At 41.3% G+C, this 25,183-nt stretch overlaps 1 protein-coding gene across 4 annotated transcripts in view; it reads left to right on the plus strand.

Annotated features, from left to right (window-relative positions):
* Window positions 1–25,183, plus strand: part of AKAP6 (A-kinase anchoring protein 6) — a 403,733-nt gene that overhangs the window by 87,283 nt on the left and 291,267 nt on the right. For all 4 annotated transcript variants that reach the window (XM_084632749.1, XM_084632752.1, XM_084632751.1 and 1 more), the window contains exon 2: window positions 3,901–4,258. In XM_084632749.1, the coding sequence (XP_084488875.1) occupies window positions 3,935–4,258 (324 nt within the window). In that variant the 5' untranslated portion in view covers window positions 3,901–3,934. The remainder of the gene's footprint in view (window positions 1–3,900; window positions 4,259–25,183) is intronic.

The following is a 25,183-nucleotide window of genomic DNA, read 5'->3' on the forward strand; positions in this document are numbered from 1 at the left end:
CACGCAAATTCTATGCTTTGCATGAAAGTGTCAGCGTCTGAGTGGAAAACTAGGAGAAAAGGGGATTGCCTATGTGATTGTGGAAGGTAATCAGCCTTCTGTTAGGCTTAATGCACTTAGTAAAGGGATATATGTGTGCACGTGCACACACACACACATATATAAGAGTAGTCCTAGTCCAGAATGATAAGTCCCTGCTTACTTCAGTTCAGGAGTTCCTGTTAATCAGATTCTGTGCCCTATAAAGGGAGTCAGAATGAAAAAAAGGAAAATGACAAATTTAGCCCCAAATGTATTGTTTAACATAATCATTTCAAACCCCACCCCCCAAATGGTTTTATACAGTAGATATCACAGCTTTATATGGTGCACTCTTCTTTTTTGTATCTGGGCCTTTTTCCAGCATGTGAAATATTTTGGATCAGATGTAATATACATCAACTACAATATTAGCAGGATATTGGAACTGAAACGGTCTCCAAATAGTTGGAGTTCGAAAGGGCACCTTCCCAACTGAGAAACAAGAATGCTTTAGCTTTGATTGGCTTCGTGCAATAGTGCATTAACAGGCTATCATGAATGATTGAACTATGCAGTTATAAAGTTGCTTAGTTAGTTAGGAACACAAAAGCTTCTGGACCTTGCTTGTAAGTGCTTAGCATACCAAAAAAAAAGAACTACTTTTGATAGCAATACTGATTCTGGCAAGTGTTCTGGTTCTCAAATTGCTTAAAACAGCTTGATTGGCAAAGTTTTTTGCTGTGATTGGCGACTCTTTGGTGGTTATTATTTAGTATGGTGCCTGTAGAGCTATGTAACAACACTGTTCTTCAGCAAGAACTTTGAGTTTCCTTTCAAATCAAATATACACATGTGAATCAAGGTCATACTGACAGTATTTTGGCAGGACATTTTATAGGTTGATGCAGGCATAGCCTTGGAGTTATTTTGCTTTACAACAATTGGAGAAATCAGAGCTAATGGGGGAAGGGAAAGACAGTGGAGTTTACGGGTCCTAGATTGATATTAGGGATAACAGTGCAATGAGTACATTACTTTGATGCCAATTCTCTGAGAGAGAGCAAGAGATACTTTCAGCTTTCTTTTGTGGCTATATAGATGGATTGTGAGGCATTTTGATCTGCCAAGAAACAATATAATGAATCATGTGTACTAGTGTTCAGCTTCAGTAATTTCTGTCTGCAACAGGGCCTCCTTTCAAGCATTGTGAGCTTTTAGAAAGAGAGAGCATCCCCAGGCCCTGTTAATGAGAATCCATGGTATATTTTATGTTTGTATGAAATCTGTTACAAGTACATGGGAAAAACGAAGTGATATATTTAACACTGTCTTATTTGTGGAAAGAAAAGGATTTGATGGACTTTAACACCACTAGAATAATGGTGCTGTTAGCTACAATGCTGGAGAAGCCAGACTGTAGGGTCAAGTGTATGGGGACAAAAAGCAGGTCAGTCAGTTCCTAAAGGCTGCTGATTACAAATTCTTTCCCTGCAGCTGGAGGTGCACTCTGCATGCAGCATGGTTTAGCTTTTGTTTGTTTCAGTGGAATCATGCTTTAATTTTTTGATTATTGCTCTAATGCTGTTACTGGAGATGAACCACAATAAAAATAAATAATAAAAAAAAACAACCTTCCAGAATCTGCATGGAGAACTAGTTGTATGTGGAACAGCCATTAGGCCTGTGCTGCATTTCCAGTGCACCTGCATCATTTAATGAAGAAGGAGTAACTAATTTGGCTAGAAGGCATGCTTATTTGGTAATGGTAAACTTAGAGAAATATGGATACAGTGGACACCATCAAAATTTCACTGGTCAGGAGGAAATAACATTGAGAGAGTGCTCAAAGTAATAATTGTGTTGTCTGTTAAAAACAGTTATTCTGATACAGTATAAATTAGAGTTAGAATTTTTCAAATGGAAAGATTTGTCTAACAAAATGCACTTTTGAGTGTTTAAGCTGAAGATTTTGTAAAGAACAGAAATGGATTTGAAGTGATCAGCATTTTGAGGATATATTTGTAACTATTTTCATAAATCTTGCTGCAATGCTGCTAAAATATGTATGATTTAATTTCTGAATGGGTAAAAGGGAATTTGAATTAAAAGTTGTACTGTAACTCAGAGCTCTGACAATCTTCTTTGGTTCTCTCTCCCTGATTTTATCAGCTGTTTTAAAATCAACCTAGTTAAATATTTACTAAGCTAGTGGCAGCTGCAAATTCAGATGTATGCATGGCTGATGATTACGCAGAATGTGGCTTAGTAAAATAGTGGTAGCGTGGGAGATAGAAGCAAAATAGCATAGATGGTATGTTTTCTGGCCTGACTGCCTACCAAAACTTTACCGCATCATTCGGGTTGTAGAGGAAATGGACTGGACCATTGTTATGGTTGATACTTTGGTACTCTGACTGCATGTCGTGGGAGTGTCTTGATGCCCTGAGCTCCACATTAAATGCTCAAGCACCACAATTCAGTGTTTTGAAGCGAGATAAAGCTGCTTACCCATTCTAAACTGAAGACCTATGCTCTGAACTGCAATCCTCACTCGGGAAAAATTTAAGGTGGAGAAACTGGAATATCTAAGCATTGTGGCATTGAGCCCCACTATATTGCAGCTAATGACTACTTCGATAATTTCTATAAAGCAAGAAAAAGAATTACAAAAAAGTAGTTTTAAGCCCTGTAGCATCTGATGGATAGACAAAATGGCTGAGAGAAGTCTCCAGATACAACCAATCTCATTAAACTGTTTCATGCAACTGTATTGAATGTGCCTTTGTTGTGCTGCAGAACATCATAAATGCTTTGCGGAGGGGACAAGGCCTTGTATTGGAACCACCTCTGCCATGGCACTCTTGTAAAGCTATCTCATAAGATTCAGATCTAATTTTGAAGAAGTTAGGAATCACACAACTAATGAAGATTTTCAGAATGCTAAGGTATTTTGCTTTATGCAGGGCCTCGTGCTGACATCCTGGCTCGTGTTTTCTTGGATAATGCTTTTCTGCAGCATCCACTTCTGCTTGCAAATAAAATAGCGTAAGGTCAAAGCAAAAAATGCTTTAAAAGAAAATTTCAGTGAAAACTGGATTTTACTTTGAAAATACAAAATGATACACCATGTGTAACCCCAGTGAAACTGTTTCATAGTCAAGCCAGAAGGAAATTTGCTATAACAGGATTCTGTGTTTCCGGTGCTTAACCATTTAAAGGGGGACTTCCACATATGGTTAACATGAGATAAGTACCAATATATTTTGCCATTTTTCAATGTATCTTCCTGATGCTCTGGGTAACTGTGATTTATGAATAACCTCATCTGTCACAATCTACCTTTGCCTTCTGCTTGATGCTACATTAATCCAGTTCTGATAACATCAGAGTTTGTATCCATGGAGAAGACTGTGATACCAAAAACACACCATCACTTTCTCCCTGGATTAATTAGGTGGAGGAACTGAACTTTAATTTAAACCCAAATATACAATACTTTGAGAACAAACAAGAATTGCAAGGGATTATTCACAATATCTTAAGTATTGTATTTATATTAAATTAGAATACATCAGAAAGTTCCATCCAGTATGAAAATCATAAATCGATTTTTAGAGTGCTGATTTTCTAGAAATAAGGAAATGTGACAATTGCTATCCTTCCCAATTAAGGAGGTTAAACCTCATAGGTAAATTAGTAACTAATAATTCAGTTTATTCCTGAAGTTGTTAATGAGAGAGGATTTGTATAGTGAAGAAGCCACTCAGAATGCCATGGTATATTTTATCTGTAGTGATCAAGCTGATTTCTTATCTTATGAATACTTTAATCTAAGATTTTGTCTCATAACTGTAATTGTCTTTCTTTTTGTCTTTGCAGCTGTTTTGGAAAGAATTATGGTTTAGATTTTCCCATGTTAGCCATGGATGTTGCACTCAGCCCCATGAGGTCACAAGAACTGGATCCCATGACTACTGATGGATCCCCCATGATCATAAACATGACTCCCACTGCAGAGCAAGATGGTGAAGAAGATGCAATGAAGGAGCTTGATTCTGATCAACAGTATGAAAAGCCTCCCCCTCTCCACACAGGGGCGGACTGGAAGATTGTTCTCCATCTGCCTGAAATTGAAACATGGCTCCGGATGACATCCGAAAGAGTCAGGGATCTGACCTACTCTGTCCAGCAGGACTCAGACAGCAAACATGTGGATGTACATCTAGTGCAGCTAAAGGTAAGATAAAATTTATGTTTCATACCAGCCACATTTCAGCTTTATAAGTACAAGAAACTCCCTACAGTCCACTACTGGCATGTGCAGAGGAAAGAGTGTCAACAATTGCCCAATTGCATGTGACGATTCCTCTCCAAAAAAAAAAAAAAAAAAACCCCAACATCCTTTTCTAGGGGAAATGAAAGGTGTGTAGTACTCAATATATTTGTAGATTCTTTATTAATGCAATAAACCTATCAGATTTATTTAACGTGCCCAAACTGTATGGGTACCTAACCAGTATTAACTGAGGAACTGTCCCAAAGCCCACTGGAGTTAATGAAAAGATTCCTAGTGACTTCAATGGGCTTTGAATCAGGCCCTAAAGCTCTCAAGATTGTGTACCAGCATGCAGTCTATCTCCTGTAGTCCCCCAGTGACCACTCCTATGGTGGTTCTAAAGTCCTGCCCCCCCCCGAGCTGCAGAAATTTACATCCATGTTTGATTTGAAATGGGACTGCTCATGTGCGTCATGTTAGACATGTGTGTAAAACTTTGCAGGTTCTGGGTCTTGGTAAGGAATATATAATGATCTGATTCATAAGAAGGACAACCAGTAAAACAACAAGTGTATTTTTGAGAACAAAATTGCATTAACATACATGGACATACAAAAACAATTCTATAACAGGTCTTCTTTAAATAAATCATTTACAGTGTGTCACACTGTTGGTTTTAAATTTCAACAGTCAATTTTTAAGATATTTTAAAGAAATGCAGGGTAAAGTATAAGAGCAATCTGTATGAAAGGAAGTGCTTGTGTGCATGGCTTGATCTGCCGCAGCAGATTAAGCACGTCTTTGAAGACACAAAACAACCTCCAAAAATAGCAAACAAACGTTCTCTTCAGACTGAGCTGTCTTCAGAGTTCTGCATTCTGAGGCCTGTGATAATACATTATGCAAATCTAGGATTCTTTGGTACTCTGCATTATGGTTTTCAGTACACGTTTAGTATAAGACTGGGGCTTTAGGAAACCTTTAAAAAATTATTCCATGGGCTAGTCTATTGCCTCTGTAGTTAGTGCAGAGCACAGCACTAACACCATAGAGGGAACTGGTCTTCATTTTTTGCCTCTGGCACCTCAGGCAAGCAGACGTAGCATCACTGCAGAGGAAACATGCTTAACCCCTGAAGAGGTAGAGTGCCTCACAACCCACTGCAGCAGCCCGTGTGAATAGTCTAGGAGAAGCGCAGCTGCCTCAGCCAGAGGAGTTTTGAATTGAATGAGGAAAAGGGTAAAGTTCAAACTGTGGCTTAAAAGTGGGATGCTTTTGGGTAGAAAATCTCTCCCTCTACCCCCCGCCCCCCCAAAAGTGTATTATTCCTTAGAGTAAATGTTCCCAAATTGTGGTCCATGGACCAGTGGTATACCCTCAGAATGGGGTGGTGACATGTTGCTAGTTCTTCGCCTTTCTAACTGCAAAAGGATGGCAAAAATTCATTAGATATCTTACTAATATTACTTTCCATGTAAGTAGTTGCTATATTTGTTACAGGGATTGTACATGATCAGCAAGGGGGGTAGTCCATACAAACACCAATGTGGAGGCAACATGTTCCATGAGACCATCTCTTTATTAATCTGAGGTCCACACTATTAAAAAAAAGAAAGTTTGAGAACCCCTGCTGTAATGATTCCCATATACAAAGTTATGTATACATTATATAGATGACCTTAAAAGTGTCTTACAAAAGGGGAAGAAAGGTTACATTCCTTTTTTTTTTTTACTACTTTGATATATTAAGAAGGGCAGGAAAAGGGTTATTTAAAAAAAATTAGAAATTCAGGTCTTGAGCAGAGTTTTCAAGGGAAACAAGCTAAACAACTGTAAGATTAATAAGATTCTGATATCACAGGAAACAATGAAACAGTATTAGTCAGAAGGAGAGGCAGTGGTCAAGTTTTTTGTAGGAATCGTGGAAAAAGAGTTTGGAGGAGGGAGTTGAAGGTGAACAATGAGGTACCTTTGCAGATGTTTACAGGAAGCTCATCTCAATGTGAGGTGTGGCATGGGAGAAAGCATGAATTGCATTTTTGGTAAGCTAACAAGGGTCAATGGAGGCTGGCATTGTGGGCTGATTGCAATCAGGAGTCAACATGTCGATAAAGAATGAAAGATTACTGGTAGGGTGGTGATAGGCCACGGACAGCTTTGAAAGCAAAGAGAAGTGTCTTATGTTTGATGTAATACAGAAAGAGGGGCCAGTGGAGGGATTCAAGAAGAGGGGTAATGTGGTCTGTCAAGATTCCTTCTCCACTCTGAACTCTAGGGTACAGATGTGGGGACCTGCATGAAAACCCCCCTAAGCTTATTTTTACCAGCTTAGGTTAAAACTTCCGCAAGGTACACACTATTTTACCTTTTGCCCCTGGACTTTATTGCTGCCACCACCAAGCGTCTAACAAATATATAACAGGGAAAGAGCCCGCTTGGAAACGTCTTTCCCTCCAAAATCCTCCCAAACCCTACGCCCCCTTTCCTGGGGAAGGCTTGATAAAAATCCTCACCAATTTGCATAGGTGAACACAGACCCAAACCCTGGGATCTTAAGAACAATGAAAAAACAATCAGGTTCTTAAAAGAAGAATTTTAATTGAAGAAAAAGTAAAAGGATCACCTCTGTAAAATCAGGATGGTAAATACCTTACAGGGTAATCAGATTCAAAACATAGAGAATCCCTCTAGGCAAAACCTTAAGTTACAAAAAGACACAAAAACAGGAATATACATTCCATTCAGCACAACTTATTTTATCAGCCATTTAAACAAAACAGAATCCAACACACATCTAACTAGATTGCTTATTAACCCTTTACAGGAGTTCTGACCTGCATTCCTGCTCTTGTCCCGGCAAAAGACAACACACAGACGGAGAGAGAGAACCCTTTGTTTCTCCCCCCCTCCAGCTTTGAAAGTATCTTGTCTCCTCATTGGTCATTTTGGTCAGGTGCCAGCGAGGTTACCTTAGCTTCTTAACCCTTTACAGGTGAAAGGGTTTTTCCTCTGGCCAGGAGGGATTTAAAGGTGTTTACCCTTCCCTTTATATTTATGACAACTCCCAAGGTAAGAGAGGGACAAGTGAAAGGTAAGAGTTCCTCATTTGTGTTGAGCAAGCATAATAGCTCCTATACAACTTCTCAGAGTCCCTACTGTGGAAGGGTTGACTTGGGAGGTGGTCTCTTCATCCCTGTAATACCCAGCTGTCAAGATAGTATTGCCAGCCCCAACCATTCAGAAATCATGAGCCAGCTAGGCTCTAAAAATTGTAAGATTGCCTTAAAAAATCATGAGACTTAAATAATAAATTTGGGGTTCTTTTTATTTATCTTCTGAAATTTGAGCCTTTAGGGTTCACATTTTTAAGCTATTCTCTGCAACCCTGAGGGCTAGAAACTTACTCTTAAAAAAAAAAAGAAAACAAAAGCTCAGACTCTCAGCTAATAAAATGACTTTCAGCAGCTGCAGCTCTAAGAAAAACACCAAGTATCATTGGACTTATGCTCACTCCATGAGAATTAGGAACACTGAGAAGAGTCTCTTGGGGCTATAGATAGCAGAGTGTAAAATCCAGTGAACATTGTGAAGACCAGGTCAGGAATATAGATGCGGTATTCACTGGACTAGGACACACACGGTACTGTTTAAATCAGCTTGTGTTTTGAAATCCCTAAAATGAGATGATGACTGCAAACTATTAAGTCACAGAAAACAAAATGACTTGAAGTGTAAGAATTAAGAAATGGATGAGAAAATGAAAGAATAGTGAAAGTAACTGAGATGATATTGCAGACAGATAAAGAGCATCGATTGTTCAGCAGTGCACTGGGGCAAGCATAAGTATTGAAATTTAGGGAGTAGAGCAGCACTGAAGTCCTTGAACAGGATGCGCAAACAGGCTAAGAACAGAATGGGGCTGAATGACTCCCTGCTGAGCATGCAGGTGTTTGCTTTCCCCCCAATCAAGAAGCGTTGATCACTGAGTTTGTTATGCCCATGACATGTAAATATGGTTGTGCTTAGAAATGAAATGAAACCTGGGGGGAAAATGTTTCCTTGGTGATGTCATTGGGATTACTTTAACACAGTGTTCGTAGGACCTTTCTGGTAAAGTTTAGGCGCCTGGTGAAGCCACCCAGACAGAATAGTCTTGCACACATTCTTTTCCATGTACAATATTAGTAGTTGTATACGTAGGCCTTTTGCCGCACACTCTTGCTCTTCCAGCACAATTTACTTTTATAGTGTGTTTTTTCATATCGAAACTTTGCATCTCTTTTTGCAGCTGTTAATTCTGTTAAGTAGTTAGGATCAAATTTGTGAATGTTGCGGTGTGTTTCATTTAAAAATGTGCCTGTATATATGGATTCGCACAGCCATGCACACATATGCATAAACAAGCACCCAAACATAATTTTCTTTACAAAGCCCAGTTTAGGCATCTAAACTGTTCATGAATCTTAGCCAGCTGTTCAGCTTGAGGTTTTAATGCAAAGTTAAATAAGGAAAGCAGACGTGAGTAGAGGAGATAGGGTTTTTTAATTCTGAAAAGGGATTGTGTCTGAGATTATGAATAGCGTACCATCATTTTCAGTGAAAGAAACACGGATTAAAATGATCCACAGGTAGGGATTTTTTTTTTTTCACATTTCTTGTGGAGGGAATGAAGAATACTCCAGTTTTGTCTTTTTCTTTTCTGCCACTTTTCTGCTATCACAGCTTTTGATGTTTGCCAGACAGGCCTGTTGGGATGGCCTCCTATTTTCTATTGCCCTGGTTATAACTGAGAGCATTGACTTTAAGATTCCCTCTTGTCTCTGCCCTGTTTCTGGTTATACAGTGGAGTTATGAATAGGTAGTGTCATACTGTCCCCTTTGGATACACAGACTTCCAAGTGGGCTCACTGCACTTCACTATTATCTTAGTATTGCATGGCTTCTGTATACTGGTATCTATATGTGAAATAATGTTGTACCCATAATTACTCAGTGTCTAACTGGGTTCTCTCTGCTGCCATGATGTTTGGTATAGGAAAATGAAACAAGCTCTCAAATGAGAATGATAGAGCAATAATTAATATTTGGTGATAGTACAGGAGATTTGTTTATTACAAGAATAATATTTGGGTCTGTCTTAAAATTGCTGACAGAAGAGCTTTTGTTTTCACATATGAGGGGTGTGAGGGCTTATGTAGGGATTCTATGGGCTCAGGCTGACTCTTTCCATTTTCTCTTTCTCATCTTTATTTCCTAATCCCTCCCATTATGTCTAACTGCCTTTTTCCTCCCCCTTCTTTGTCTGCCCCAATCATTTTCTTTTCTTTTCTCTCATAACTTTCTCTGTTTTCTCCTTGACCTCTCCTGGTTTGCTTCTGACTCTTCTCCCAAACTGCCTTCACTTCTCCCTTTCCTGTTTGTGCTTCCTCAGTGCCCATTAACCTTGCTGCTAAGTCCTCTTCTCCTGCCAAGCTGAATTGCCACTTTAGAAAGCAGCTCTGTCCCTCTTTGGACCCATGGCACATTCTGCGGGGAGGGCAACAGCATGGCAGAGCATGCATTTAAGAAATACTTACTGCATTAAAAATGGAGAATTAGGTAAACAGCAGAGCACAATAAAATTTGCCGAACAAGTAGTTGCATCACGCTCTGCCTTTCTCCACTGATTGGTCCTGAATTTGCTAGAACTATAAAAGACTTAAAGTCTTTTATCACACCTTATTTTATTTGAATATGCTTTTCAGTTTTAAAAATGATATAAAATATTTGGGCTGGCTGCATAGATTTCTTTCGGTTATGTAGCCTTAGGGTCTGATCTTCCAAGACATGCAGATATGTACATTTGCACATGCACATTGTACTGCTGGGCTCTGTACAGACATGGATGTAGGCAAGATCCCTGCCCCAAAGAGTTTACAGCATGATTGTTCCATGCTGTTCCAGTAAACGAGCTTGCCAGTGACCAAACATATGGATACCTGAGCTAGCTTTGATCTAGCTAGCTTGAATAACAGCAGCAAATGTGGTAGCACAGGTAGATACTCAAGCAACTGCCACCCACGCTGCCTGGCACCCATGCTGCTGTGGCTTCACTGCGATTGTTAGGCAAGCTGGCTTTGATTTAGCAATATCAAAGCTAGCTCGGGTAAAACTACATGTGCTGCAGTCATACCTCCTTACTGCAGTGTAGACACAAACTCGGTATTTATGCCGATCCTACTAGGTGCTGAGCACCTTCCACTCTCATTGACTTCCATGTGGTTGAAGCCACTCAGCACCGTGCAGGGCTGGGACCATTATTACAAATTGACAAGCAATCTTTGTAATTCCATGTGCACACCGGGCGCACGATTGGCTCCCTACATTTGTATGTATATTTTTGCCCCTGCCATTTGGAAAATCTGGCCCTGAGTAAAAGAATTGCAATTGTTTCTGTTGATAGAAAAGGAGTCAGTCATTTTTTTAATAGAGAAAATGAATCGGAGACAAGTGTATAAGAAGTCTGCCCTCTATCAAGCTGAATTTTAGAAAAAGTTCCACGTTTACTGTGCTAGGACTGAATCCTGCAAGCTGTTCCCTGGGGTGGCCCCCTCTGCCTGCACAGAGCCTCAGTGGAGCACCATGAGGGTCCAGGGGCCTGTCCATACTGAGCAGCATGCAGAATCAGGGCCTGAGGGTATGTCTACACTACGAAATTAGGTAGAATTTATAGAAGTCGGTTTTGCAGAAATCGTTTTTAAATAGTCGATTGTGTGTGTTCCCACACAAAATGCTCGAAGTGCAGTAAGTGCATTAACTCGGCGGAGTGCTTCCACAGTACCGAGGCTAGCGTTAACTTCCGGAGTGTTTCACTGTAGGTAGCTATCCCACAGTTCCCGCAGTCTCCGCTGCCCATTGGAATTCTGGGTTGAGATCCCAATGCCTGATGGGGCAAAAAACATTGTCACGGATGGTTCTGGGTACATGTCATCAGGCCCTCCTTCCCTCCCTCTGTGAAAGCAATGGCAGACAATCATTTCGCGCCTTTTTTCCTGAGTTACCTGTGCAGACACCAAACCACGGCAAGCATGGAGCCTGCTCAGATCACTTTGGCAATTAGGAGCACATTAAAAACCACACGCATTATCCAGCAGTATCTGCAGCACCAGAACCTGGCAAAGCGATACCGGGCGAGTAGGCGACGTCAGCGCGGTGACGAGAGTGATGAGGACATGGACACAGACTTCTCTCAAAGCACAGGCCCTGGCAATGCAGGCATCATGGTGCTAATGGGGCAGGTTCATGTGGTGGAATGCCGATTCTGGGCCTGGGAAACAAGCGCAGACTGGTGGGACTGCATAGTGTTGCAGGTCTGGGACTATTCCCAGTGGCTGCGAAACTTTCTCATGTGTAAGGGCACTTTCATGGAACTTTGTGACTTGCTTGCCCCTGCCCTGAAGCGCATGAATACCAAGATGAGAGCAGCCCTCACAGTTGAGAAGTGAGTGGCAATAGCCCTGTGGAAGCTTGCAACGCCAGACAACTACCAGTCAGTTGGGAATCAATTTGGAGTGGGCAAATCTACTGTGGGGGCTGCTGTGATGCAAGTAGCCAACGCAATCAAAGATCTGCTGATATCAAGGGTAGTGACCCTGGGAAATGTGCAGGTCATAGTGGATAGCTTTGCTGCAATGGGATTCCCTAACTGTGGTGGAGCCATAGACGGAACCCATATCCTTATCTTGGCACCAGAGCACCAGGCCGGCGAGTACATAAACCGCAAGGGGTACTTTTCAATAGTGCTGCAAGCACTGGTGGATCACAAGGGACGTTTCACCAACATCAACGTGGGATGGCCGGGAAAGGTACATGACGCTTGCATCTTCAGGAACTCTGGTCTATTTCAAAAGCTGCAGGAAGGAACTTTATTCCCAGACCAGAAAATAACCATTGGGGATGTTGAAATGCCTATAGTTATCCTTGGGGACCCAGCCTATCCCTTAATGCCATGGCTCATGAAGCCGTACACAGGCAACCTGGACAGTAGTCAGGAGCTGTTCAACTACAGGCTGAGCAAGTGCAGAACGGTGGTAGAAAGTGCATTTGGATGTTTAAAAGTGAGCTGGCGCAGTTTACTGACTCGGTTAGATCTCAGTGAAACCAATATTCCCACTGTTTGCTCCACAATATCTGTGAGAGTAAGGGGGAGACATTTATGGTGGGGAGGGAAGTTGAGGCAAATCGCCTGGCCGCTGGTTACACGCAGCCCGACACCAGGGCGGTTAGAAGAGCACAGGAGGGTGCGGTGCGCATCAGAGAAGCTTTGAAGACCAGTTTCATGACTGGCCAGGCTACGGTGTGAAAGTTCTGTTTGTTTCTCCTTGATGAAACCCCCCACCCCTTGATTCACTCTACTTCCCTGTAAGCTAAGCACCCTCCCCTCCTCCCTTCGATCACCACTTGCAGAGTCAATAAAGTCATTGTTGCTTCACATTCATGCATTCTTTATTAATTCATCACACAAATAGGGGGATAACTGCCAAGGTAGCCTGGGAGGGGTGGTGGAGGAGGGAAGGACAAGGACACACAGCACTTCAAAGTTTAAAACTTTAAAACTTATTGAATGCCAGCCTTTTGTTGCTTGGCCAATCCTATGGGGTGGAGCTGCTGGGTGTCCGGAGGCCCCCCCACCGCATTCTTGGGCATCTGGGTAAGGAGGCTATGGAACTTGGGGAGGAGGGCGGTTGGTTATACAGGGGCTGTAGCGGCGGTCTGTGCTCCTGCTGCCTTTCCTGCAGCTCAACCATATGCTGGAGCGCATTAGTTTGATCCTCCAGCATCCTCAGCATTGAATCCTGCCTCCTCTCATCATGTTGCCGCCCCCTTTCAGCTTCAGCCCTCTCTTCAGCCCGCCACTTACTCTCTTCAGCCTGCCACCTCTCCTCCCGGTCATTTTGTGCTTTCCTGCACTCTGACATTGTCTGCCTCCATGCATTCGTCTGTGCTCTGTCAGTGTGGGAGGACAGCATGAGCTCAGAGAACATTTCATCATGAGTGTGTTTTTTTCGCCTTCTAATCTTCACTAGCCTCTGGTAAGGAGAAGATCCTGTGACACATGCAGCTGGTGGAGAAGAAAAAAAGGGACAGTGGTATTTAAAAAGACACATTTTATAGAATAATGGATACACTCTTTCAAGGTAAACCTTGCTGTTAACATTACATACACAGCACATGTGCTTTCGTCCCAAGGTCACATTTTGCCTCCTCCCTCCCCATGGCTAACAGCGGGGAACATTTCTGTTCAGCCACAGGCAAACAGCCCAGCAGGAACGGGCACCTCTGAATGTCCCCTTAAGAAAAGCACCCTATTTCAACCAGGTGACCATGAATGATATCATTCTCCTGAGGATAACACAGAGAGATAAAGAACGGATGTTGTTTGAATGCCAGCAAACATACACTGCAATGCTTTGTTCTACAATGATTCCTGAGTACGTGCTACTGGCCTGGTGTGGTAAAGTGTCCTACCATGGTGGACGGAATAAGGCTGCCCTCCCCAGAAACCATTTGCAAAGGCTTTGGGAGTACATCCAGGAGAGCCGCAAATGCCAGGGCAAATTAATCATTAAACATGCTTGCTTTTAAACCATGTATGGTATTTTAAAAGGTACACTCACCAGAGGTCCCTTCTCCACCTGGCGGGTCCAGGAGGCAGCCTTGGGTGGGTTCGGGGGGTACTGCTCCAGGTCCAGGGTGAGAAACAGTTCCTGGCTGTCGGGAAAACCGGTTTCTCCACTTGCTTGCTTTGAGATATCTACAACTTCATCATCATCATCATCTTCCTCATCCCCAAAACCTGCTTCTGTGTTGCCTCCATCTCCATTGAAGGAGTCAAACAACACGGCTGGGGTAGTGGTGGGTGAATCCCCTAAAATGGCATGCAGCTCATCATAGAAGCGGCATGTTTGGGGCTCTGACCCGGAGCAGCCATTTGCTTCTCTAGTTTTCTGGTAGGCTTGACTCAGCTCCTTAAGTTTCACGCGGCATTGCTTCGGGTCCCTGTTATGGCCTCTGTCCTTCATGCCCTGGGACATTTTGAGAAATGTTTTGGCATTTCGAAAACTGGAACGGAGTTCTGATACCACGGATTCCTCTCCCCATACAGCGATCAGATCCGTACCTCCCGTTCGGTCCATGCTGGAGCTCTTTTGCGATTCTGGGACTCCATCATGGTCATCTCTGCTGATGAGCTCTGGCCAGCTTGGCAAGCTGCAGGTGACCATGCAAACAGGAAATTGAAATTCAAAAGTTTGCGGGCCTTTTCCTGTCTACCTGGCCAGTGCATCTGAGTTGAGAGTGCTGTCCAGAGCGGTCACAATAGAGCACTTTGGGATAGCTCCCAGAGACCAATACCGTCTAATTGCGTCCACAGTACCCCAAATTCGACCCGGCAAGGCCGATTTAAGCGCTAATCCCCTTGTCGGGGGTGGAGTAAGGAAATCAATTTTAAGAGCCCTTTAAGTTGAAAAAAAGGGCTTCATCATGTGGATGATTGCAGGGTTAAATCGATTTAACGCTGCTAAATTCGACCTCAACTCCTAGTGTAGACCAGGACTCAATGAGCAAGTATGAAACCACTACATTAGGTCAGGAATTCTGAGTTAAACAACATTTGCAGAGAAAAATGCATAGTTGGGCCCTAATCCTGCAAAAATGCACATGTGTAACTTTGTGCAGGGGAAGTCGCCCCTTTGAACTCAATGAGACCACTCGTGTGCAAAGTTAAACCCCATACTTAAGGGATTGCACAATCAAGGCCATAATGATGGCGCAAATCATATTTTAAAAATATTTTTGTTTGGATGTATATTACAAAGCAAAACAATGCTTTTAAAATTGTAACCCTGTGTATTTCTATGAGAAAAATATTTTTGCTGTCTTCAGGTTTTGCACTATAGAATATAGGGAATCTCTGCAGTCTAATTTACCAAATTGGTTCATTGTTGTAAGATTTTATTTCAGGAGATGGATTTTGTGTTTAAACCACGTTATCAGTTCCCAAATATTCTTTGTTGTTTACATAATTAAGTAGTACACTGACTACAGTTTCGTCCTTGGTTTCTTAGAAGTGAAATACAACCTTCTATTAATAAACAAACTGTAAGAAAACTTCAGTAAATGCAAATACAGTGCTATTCTCTCGGTACCTAGAATTGTTGTAAAAATCATAGCCTGTTACATAAGTATTTATTTAATTTCAAATTTTAAAAAGGCAGAGAGACCTTTTAACTTTGGCTTCTTATAAAACCAAGTAGATTTGGACTGTAATTGTTGCACAGCACCATCTAGTGTTTTGAGAAAAGCAGAAGGAATTTCCTGTCAGTTTCTCTTTGTGCAAAAATATCACGAATGCTGAGCTGTTATCACACCTACACATTTTTGTAGCAGCAACAGTAAAGTTGTTTTTCTGTTTTTTAAAATGTCAGTTCTCTGTCTGAAAGCAATTTATCACTGATACGTCACATCTACTGTAATAAGTCTTACAAACTTAAATTTTGATCCTGAAGTGCTTCAAACAGTTTCAGCCCTGATAAGGAAGGTGTATGCTTTTGTGTATAATATATATTTATACTATGTACGTTTATGAAGAGTCTGTATATAATAATTCTCATTTTTATAGTGCTTTATATGAGGGAAATGGTGGCACAGCTATACTGAACTGGCCACACTGTCAATGGATAAAAGGAGGCTCTGCCCAGGGAGTGTCCCAAAAGGAAAGTGCCTATGCACTGATGACCCATAATCTGAGGGGTGTCTCTTGGGATAGCAGATCACAGATCTTCCAGTTCTGCACAAATTACAGCTAAACTAATTATCATCCTGTTGTGAATTTTTAGTACTTTTCATCCATAGAGCTCAAGCCCTTTACAAAGGCTAGATATGCAGTATCATACCCATTGCACTGCTGAGGTAACTGGAGAGAGGACAGAAGGAAGCTAATAGGGGTAGTAAAGTCAGGAAGGTCTCCTAATTCCCTCAAGGCACAGCTGTTTTCTGCTACCTCAGTCCTCCATGTCCTTCCAAAGGCATAATTTGCCTGGTCATTGGCATAGTTTTATTATTAATTTTTCCATTTCATATTTTTAATTGAAATGGATTCATTTTCTTTTAAATTCTATTGTTAGATTTACAGTACTGTAAAACAGTTTTGCTAGGAAAGGTTCTGATGTTGAAATTAGAACCTTACTGGTAGCATATTGCATTTAGCATGCTAAAGTTGAGTATCTGAAATACCATTATGAATTAAATAGTCCATAATGGATTTTGTTAACTTCCGTAATAAGTTAATGACCCTCTAAATATAGAAGCATGGAAAACTGATCCTTTCGTCTGTAGATATTCAGTGTTTTATTCACTGCAAACCATTAAGCAATGAAATGCTCATAAGGTGACCCTATTTGCTCAATTTTCTTTAACAATGGAGTTTAAGAAAAAATTGATGAGATAGAGCAGGCTTACATACTTAGAGTTGTGCATATAAAGTGCCAGTGAGAAGCTATGTAAAGAATAGAACCAAAGTGACTTTGGTTGGTGATGAGGGAGGTCCTTAAACTGTCTTCTGCACCTCTGATAAGACCCAGGACTTTGTTGCCAAACATTCTATATATCGTGTTTCTCCTGCACTTATTGGTTCACCAAAAAGTAGAAGAAACAAGGTACTTTCAGTTAAACACTGAGTAAAACTGTTTGTTTTGTGTGGCTCCATTTCATAGCAACTCAGATGAACTGAAAGAACAGCTGAATAATTTGATATTGAAAGCTTAAAGGTCTTGAATTTTGGATGTAACAGCTGTTTCCATTAAAAATATTTAGAATGATGTAATTCCATTGCTTAGAAATGTCTGGAATGTGACAATCAGTCTCTTGGAATAGGACTAGTGAAAACCAGTTTTAACCAGTTTTTCATTTCCTAGAGTAGACCATATTTAGAGTGTTTCTTGATTAAATCCATAAGGGCATAAGCTAAAATTGTCATATGTGTCTGGATAGTTAATCAATATGAAACATTAGAAATGCAATTTGGAAAAGGAATTTCACTGCAGTACTTCACTCAGCTTTTGCTTTTTGAAAAGAATGATGAAATGGTACCACACGCATGTCTGCCTCCAGTTAGTAACATGCTATTATAATGTATATCTCTTAAAATGTCAACTCAGATTTTATAGCAATAACAGGTTTGAAGATTTTTTTCTTGTTTGAAAAGTGTAGGTGAAATCTGCATCTTCATCAGTTTTCATGAGCTCCTCACTAAAACAGAAAACTCTAAATTTTGAACAGTCCTGTTTAAAGTAAAAATATTAAACCTCCCGGTTCTCATCTGTTCCCCTCTACATTTCCCGTCTGTGCTAGGTGTAAATGGAAGATATACTGTGACAAGGGGATACATAACAGACCCAAATAAAAAAGATCAATTTAGTTCATGAAAAGATCTGTTTCCGTGTCAGTAATGAAAACTCCAAGGTATTTCATTTATGGAAAGAATGTCTTAATGCTTATGCAATTTCTGTGTGCATCCAGATGGATGCATTTTCTCACACCATGTTTCTCAAAGAAATAAAAAATTATGTAGCAGGTCCCATCTCTAGGCAGGATTTGGATGATAGACCATCCTGGTTTTGGATCAAAAAAATTGATTTCTCTGTGTTGCTATCCTTCATATAGGAACATGAGAACTGCCACACTGGATCAGATCAGTGGTCCATCTAACCCACTGTCTAGCTCCTTTAGTGGCTAATACAAGATGCTGCAGAGGACAGTGTAAGAAACCTAATAAAAAGTATGTCAGTTAGTTGACAAACCCTCTGAAGCATGAAACTTTGTCCCTTATAAAAATTTGATCCTGTATTAACATCAATTCAGAGTTGGTCCCAACAGAACATATTGAGAACCAATGGGTTCCTCTCCACGGTTGGGGTGAATTGGTCATGCAGGTGAACCAATTGTTTTCTTAACCTGCATTGAGTGAGTTGACTCTGTGTAGAGCCTGGTGGTGGGGATTGATTGTGTCATCTCAGATGCAATAAAATCAGCGGCCTATACTGCTGTGTGAACTTTCAAAAACAAATTAAAGCTATTTTCACCTTCAGAAAGCAAATCAGTACCAGATCACCTGTCTGACTCTTGCTACATGCTACTGCAATCTTGAAGAGGCATCAGGCAAAATCTAATTAAAAGATGTGAGTCAAACACAAAACAAGACTTTAAAACAAAATAGAACATGTATGTAAAAACTGTACTTATCAGAGACAGTAGTAAAAATACACCCTCACAATATCCAACTCAATGTTTGCTAAAATAAAAGGATCAGATTCATTGCATGTGACTGATTAATTTCACCCAAGGTGTCAGTGACTTATCAGTAATATGAATTTGTAACAATACAGTGTACTGTGGTCTACTGTCAAGACACAGCACAAGAATAACATAAGAACTCAAGCCTAGTAAAAGGTATATTGTTTGCCTTGCACGCTGATTACAAAAAAAAATCTAGCAATGGGGAAAAAGATTGAAAAGAAATTTGTCTGATTTCAAAAACCATGTGTCTAATAAACTGGAAACGTCTCTTACGAACAGTTCATATTAATAAATCTAATAATAAAGTAATCTATTAAATCTATTTAAAACCCATTAATGAACCCATAATTATGCAAATTGGTCATGCCTGCCATCTCACTGAACTTAACCACATTCTGAAAGTATAGATGTTTTAAGAAAAACACATGAATCATCCACCATGCTCGTTAATTCAGTTCCAAATCATTTTCCTTAATGTCAGTCCACTTTTAAATTTTCAGGATACCTCGCTGAAAATGTACCCCCTCTTGTGTGCCAAGAACTGTTTGCCTGGCCCAAAACATTAGTTATGGAATCCACCTAGTGCTATGAAATCATCTAGTCTCCCTAATACGCAGTATTTATTGTATGGATGGTAGGCAGAGCATGTACATTAACTTATGCAGTTTGTATCTGTTTCAACACTAGAACTCAGAATTTCAAGATAAAGGTAGCTTAAAATTAGCATAACATTGTCTTTTTCTTCACATTTATGTGAGCAACCTTATTTTCAACAGGATGCATTAATTTATACATTTTAATAACTTTTACATGCCTGTGTGTGTGTGAGAGAGAGAAAATGTTCAATGGACTACTAGCCCTCCTCACTACACTCTCACACCTATAGCTCCCCGCTACGCAGTAACAGCAAGCACATCATCAGGAAATAAAGTACTAAATAATAGTACATACAGGATATGTGCAATAGGTTTTTAGGGCACACCATAAGTGGTGGCACGTAGGATGTGTGTAGCCACACATCAGAGTGAAAAGCAAGCTGCATCCACGCTGCGATGTGTAGCTACACACATCTGTGAAAGGCTCTGGCAGGCAGGAGGCTATAAGCGTTGACTCCATGGGTGTGGTGGGTAAGGTGGGAGCTTGGCTGCTGGTGGGTGGGGCCAGGGGCGAGAAGAGGCAAAGTGGGGTTGGGGCTTTGAGGGCAGGGGCAAAGTGGGTTCGGGAAGGGGCGGGGTGGGATCTTGGGTGAAGGGGTGGAGGGGCAGAAAGAGGCAGGGCGGGAGCTTGGAGGAAGGAGGGGAGTTGGGGCGGGCCTGAGGGTTAAGCACACCCCGGGTAGAGAGGAAATCGGCGCCTAAGCAGGAGGCAGTGAGGAAAGGCTCTGCAGCAGGGAGTTTCTGGAGCCTTTCCCCCGTCTCCCCCCCGGCAGAGCTTTACTCTGCTGCTGGAGCCTTTCCCTGTGGTGGAGAGAAAGATCGTCTCATGACAGGGAGGCAGCAGGACACTGCGCTGCTATAAACAGTACTACAGACAGGGGAGGTATTGCTTGGGCCTGTAGAGAGCCATGTAGGGTACATACCCACAGGGTTCAGGTATGTCTTTATTTCCCTAAGCAGTGCCTTACTGTCTACACTGCTATTTATACCTGTGCTAAGGGTGCATGGAGTGTATGTACTCTAAATGCCACCATAAGGAGTGTGCAGTGCATGCCATTAGTGTCACGTCTTAATACTAGACAGAGATTAATGACATTTCAAGGCAGAGTTTGAGGCCTGGTCCTGAGAGGTGTAGATTTTCAGTTGCTCAGCACTTCTCAGACCTGACCCTGAGAAAGGAGAGGCTACTGGATCCTGCTGCTATCCTATTGCATAGTGCCACTATTGTATGTGAAAAAAATAATGCTCATTCTTCCTTTATTTGTTTTGTTTTATATCTTAGAAGGGACTTCATGTACACCACTTGCATTTTGTTTATTTATGTTCTGTTTAGATGTCCGGGAACGGCTCTGTCAGAACAGGAGTATAACATGTATAGGGCAGGAATTTCATTTGAGAGATCAGTATGACAGATTTATTCTCCAAAACCTAGATTATTTTTTATAGATTAACTATAGTTTAAAGTCACAAAACTGACTGACGATTAGATGAAAGTAGAGGTTAGAGGTTTTTTCCACTCAAGATATAGTATTCATTTAAAACTTTGCCCTTTGGTGTAAGTTTGAGATGCATGCATCAGTTTTGTGAAGGGTCTAGGGGAGAGAGCAATCATAGGATTTTTCCCCCCTAGTATCAGTGAGCACAACACAAACAATACACTGCAGGACATAATTTCTGAACCCAAACCTGGGAACACTACCATGGTCAAGGATGAGGGGGGAGAGAGAGGCTCCTTTCATGCACTTCAGGGGTGAAAGTAACTTAAAGGATTTACCAGTAGGCCAGAGTCCTGAGCAGGGACGTGGCCTCAACCGGAAGCGGCATGGCCTCAACTGGATGAGGTGGGGCCTTTAAATCAAGATTTAAAGGCCCTGGGGCTGTGGCTGGGAGCCCCGGGGCCTTTAAATCACCCCTGAGCTACCAGCTGCAGAGGCGGCTGGAAGCCCCGAGGCGACTTACAGGGCCTGGGGCTCCGGCCACAGCTACCGCAGCAGAGCTCCGGGCCCTTTAAATCACCACCGGAGCCCTGCTGCCACTACCCTGGGACTCTGGCACCTGGGCTCGGGAGGGGATTTAAAGGGCCCAGGGCTCCAGCCACTGTAGGGAGCCCCGGGGCCATTTAAATCGCCATCCTGGGGAAGCCGGTTTGGCCCGGCATGCCGTACCGGACAGTACTGGCTTACTTTCACCTCTGCCCCACTTCCAAAGTCAGTAGTCACAGTTTGGCCCTTGATAAAGCATTTTGCTTCCCGACTGTTGATTCCATGACTCTGTTACTTTAAGCTCCAGTAATGTTACCCTTATTTTAACAAAATACAACCTGTAGTGCTACTAATACTGATGTGCTGTTTTTATATATTTTGGAATTTAACTGCAATGGGATACAGACACATTTACATATGGAATTTTCGTTTATTTGGAGAAAAATAATTCAGAAAGAATAAACCTTCCTTTTTTAGATTAAATTCCTTCTTAGAGGGCTTTAATGGCTCTGTGTGTGTACGTGTGTGTGGTCATACCATCCAGCTGTAGCAAGCCAGTTGATTCATGATGTCCACAAATAATTTTGTTTGGGTGTTACATAAGAAATCTTCTATTATGAAGATGCTATTCTGAAAGTATGCAGCACAGTATTGATTACAGTAATATATCTGCCCTTAAGCTTGGATTTCAGAGGAAGTATGTGTATGCTGAGGTACTGTACTTGTTGCAATGCCTGTCATATTGCTTATGACCACTGTTTACTGTCTCAGGCAATGGTATGTGAGTGGCTGGTTCATTCAAAAACTCCAACTGCTGACCTTGTGATCCTTTTTTGAGATCTAAATCTGGTCCTCATATTTTACTTTAAATTGTATCATGTGGTAAAACTTTGACTGTCAACTTGTAGCCAATGGCTTTAATTACTTACACTGAGGCATTTAATACCTTTCAAGTTTGTGTGCGATACATTCCCAGCATTTTTAGGTGGAAACAAAATAAGTTTACATTGCCTGTGATTACCAGTATCCTTCAATACATTCATCTGAAATTTTCTTTGCCTAAATTAAGCTTTTCCAAGCTTTTCCAATTAAGAGATGTTATTGGGACTTGAGAGGTGAAGAGCTTTTCAAATAATGTTTGGAAAAACATGAATGTTTTCTATGTATCTCTCACATTCAGTGCCTCCTCGGTTAAACAGCGGTATTTTATTTTAACAGAATTTCTCATAAACATGCTTTTAAAAGTTTAATTTTTTTTGGTGCTTTGTGTGTTATATATAATAGAAGCAATGCCTCAGAAGATGATTTAAAGATGAAGATTGTTAAAGAAACAATTCGTTCAATTTCTTACAATGCACACACAGATTTATGTCTCTGGATAGGCAAAGAAAAGTCCAGAAAGGAACTTTTGAAACATAATAAAGGAAAAGTGAACAGTTTCTAAGCAGAGTTCTATTTTTATTTTGCAGTTGAATGACTTTGATTTCTGGGTTTTGATAATTTTATGACCGAAATCAAGTAAATTATATTGCTGCAGAATAGTCCTGAACTGACTGAAGATTTGATATTTTGCTTTTTAATATCCACTGTGGAAGAGGAGGAGGAGAAAAATCAGGTGCTTCTTGGCACCACCAGGGATAATGATGCTCAGATGGCACAGTGATAGGTGGGATCTAGTAGAAATCTAGATAAATAGGTTTGTTGAATTTACTTAGTGAGAACTCAGTGGAGATAAGCAACAGTCTGGATGAAATTAAGCGCTATGAATGCAATAGATACATTTGAAACCTTTGGTTTAAATTACAGTAGAACTTCAGGATTATGAACACTTTGGGAATGAAGGTTGTTCGTAACTCCGAACAAATGTTCTCATTCTTTCAGAACTTAATAACTGAACATTGACTTAATACAGTTTTCAAACTTTACAATGCAGAAGAAAAATACTGCTTTTAACCATCTTAGTTTAAATGAAACAAGCATAGAAGCAGTTTCCTTACTTTATCAACTCTTTTTTTTTCAAACTTTCCCTTTATTTTTTAGTAGTTTACATTTTAAAACAGTACTGTGTTTGCTTTTTTGTGTGTGTGTCTCTGGTGCTGCCTGATTGCAAATGAAGAGTGAGGAGGACCAGTCAGTTTGTAACTCTGGTGTTTGTAACTCTGAGGTTCTACTGCACAGGAAAATATGAAATGATTTTATAAATGTTGTTCTGAGGATACTAAGATGACAAAGTGTCAATAAAATCAAATCAATGACATGGAAAACAAGTTGAGTTCAAAATGTGAAGTTCAGCTTTCTGAAAACTTGAAAATCAGGACAAATGGAGCTGTTTCTTGCACTGAGATGTTAAGTACTAGGGAAGAATGTTCAGTACTTGAACTCTCAATCCACAATTACCGCATTGTGGAATGTGCAACTTATTGAATGAAGAATGACATTTTAAAATTACATTTGATTTTGAGTCTGGTTTCATCTTAATAATGTCCTCCAGCACTGGAAGGAGTTTAAAACTATTTAGGGAAGAAGTAAAAATGGGAACCTGTGTATTACTGTGTATATTGTTTTATTGTTGCAGGATGCGGTTTAACTATAGCAGGGGTGGCCAACCTGTGGCCCCGGAGCCCCATGCGGCTCTCCAGAAGTCAACATGCGGCTCCTTGTCTAGGCACCGACTCTGGGGCTGGAGCTACAGGCGCCAACTTTCCCGTGTGCCGGGGGTGCTCACTGCTCAACCCCTGGCTCTGCCACAGGCCCTGCCCCCACTCCTCCCCTTCCCGCCCCCTCCCCTGAGCCTGCCGTGCCCTTACTCCTCCGCCCCCCGCCCCAGCCTCCTGCATGTCATGAAACAGCTGATCGGGAAGTGTGGGGAGAGAGGGGGAGGCGCTCATAGGCGGGGCTGCTGGTGCGTGGGAGACGCTGGGAGTGGGTGGTGGGAGCTGCTTGGAGGCTGCTGATGTGTTACTGTGGCTTTTTGGCAATGTACATTGGTAAATTCTGGCTCCTTCTCAGGCTCAGGTTGGCTACCCCTGAACTATAGAGTTAGTTTGCTTTCTCTTCTAACTGAGACATTGCTATTTGCTATTGAGTACTTAAGTGAGCAGCAAGCAGGCTGTATCCTGCTATTCCCAATATAGTGTGAATTTTGATGCTCTTCCCCCTCTCCTTAAAAATTATTCACTCTGAGTGTGACGATTAAGTGTGGAAAGCTATGTGTGAGTGCTGTTTAATTGGAGACATGTGTCTTACCACTTCTGTTTTATTCATATGCCATGGAAGTTGACAAGTTTTGAATTAGGGGCAAGTCAGGTCAGCATTGTTCAGTGGGAGACGTAGGGTTACTCAAAGATGTTTTGGGATAATGAACCTGCACTGATCTTTGGACATGTCTTGTTCTAACTAATAGGAATTGAGGGTACAAGTTTCTCCACCCTACCTTGCTAAAATGTCTCAACAAGAATCTGGAGGGACCACCTGCAGGGTTGTAAAGGAAGTTCAGCTACTATGGCCAATTCATCTTTGACCTCTGCTAAGATTGCCAACACAGATGCCAGGAGTATGACATATAATGGTATTTTTCTGATGTAGGAACTGATATGAGACTACCAAAATCACTTTATGTAGGTCACCAGGCCATCATCCAGTCCTAAGACTTTGGGTTACCATTGTGCTGGGTTAAGTTCAGACCTGTGGCTTAGAAGTGAATGACTGAATTATAAAGTAGGTGTTTCTCTCAAAGGATTTCTCTCCTCTCCCCACCCATAGCTTTTTATACCACTAGATCTGGCAATACTGCTCATCAGAAGTAGCTCTTTTAAAAAGATTTATTTTGTTAAGTGCAAATTTAAATGACATATTTGAGTACGCTATGTTTATGCATATCCTGCAGTTTACATGTCACAACTCTCACATCCATT

The sequence above is a fragment of the Lepidochelys olivacea genome (assembly GCF_965140295.1).
Source record: "Lepidochelys olivacea isolate rLepOli2 genome assembly, chromosome: 6".
In the NCBI taxonomy this organism is placed as follows: Eukaryota; Metazoa; Chordata; order Testudines; family Cheloniidae; genus Lepidochelys; species Lepidochelys olivacea.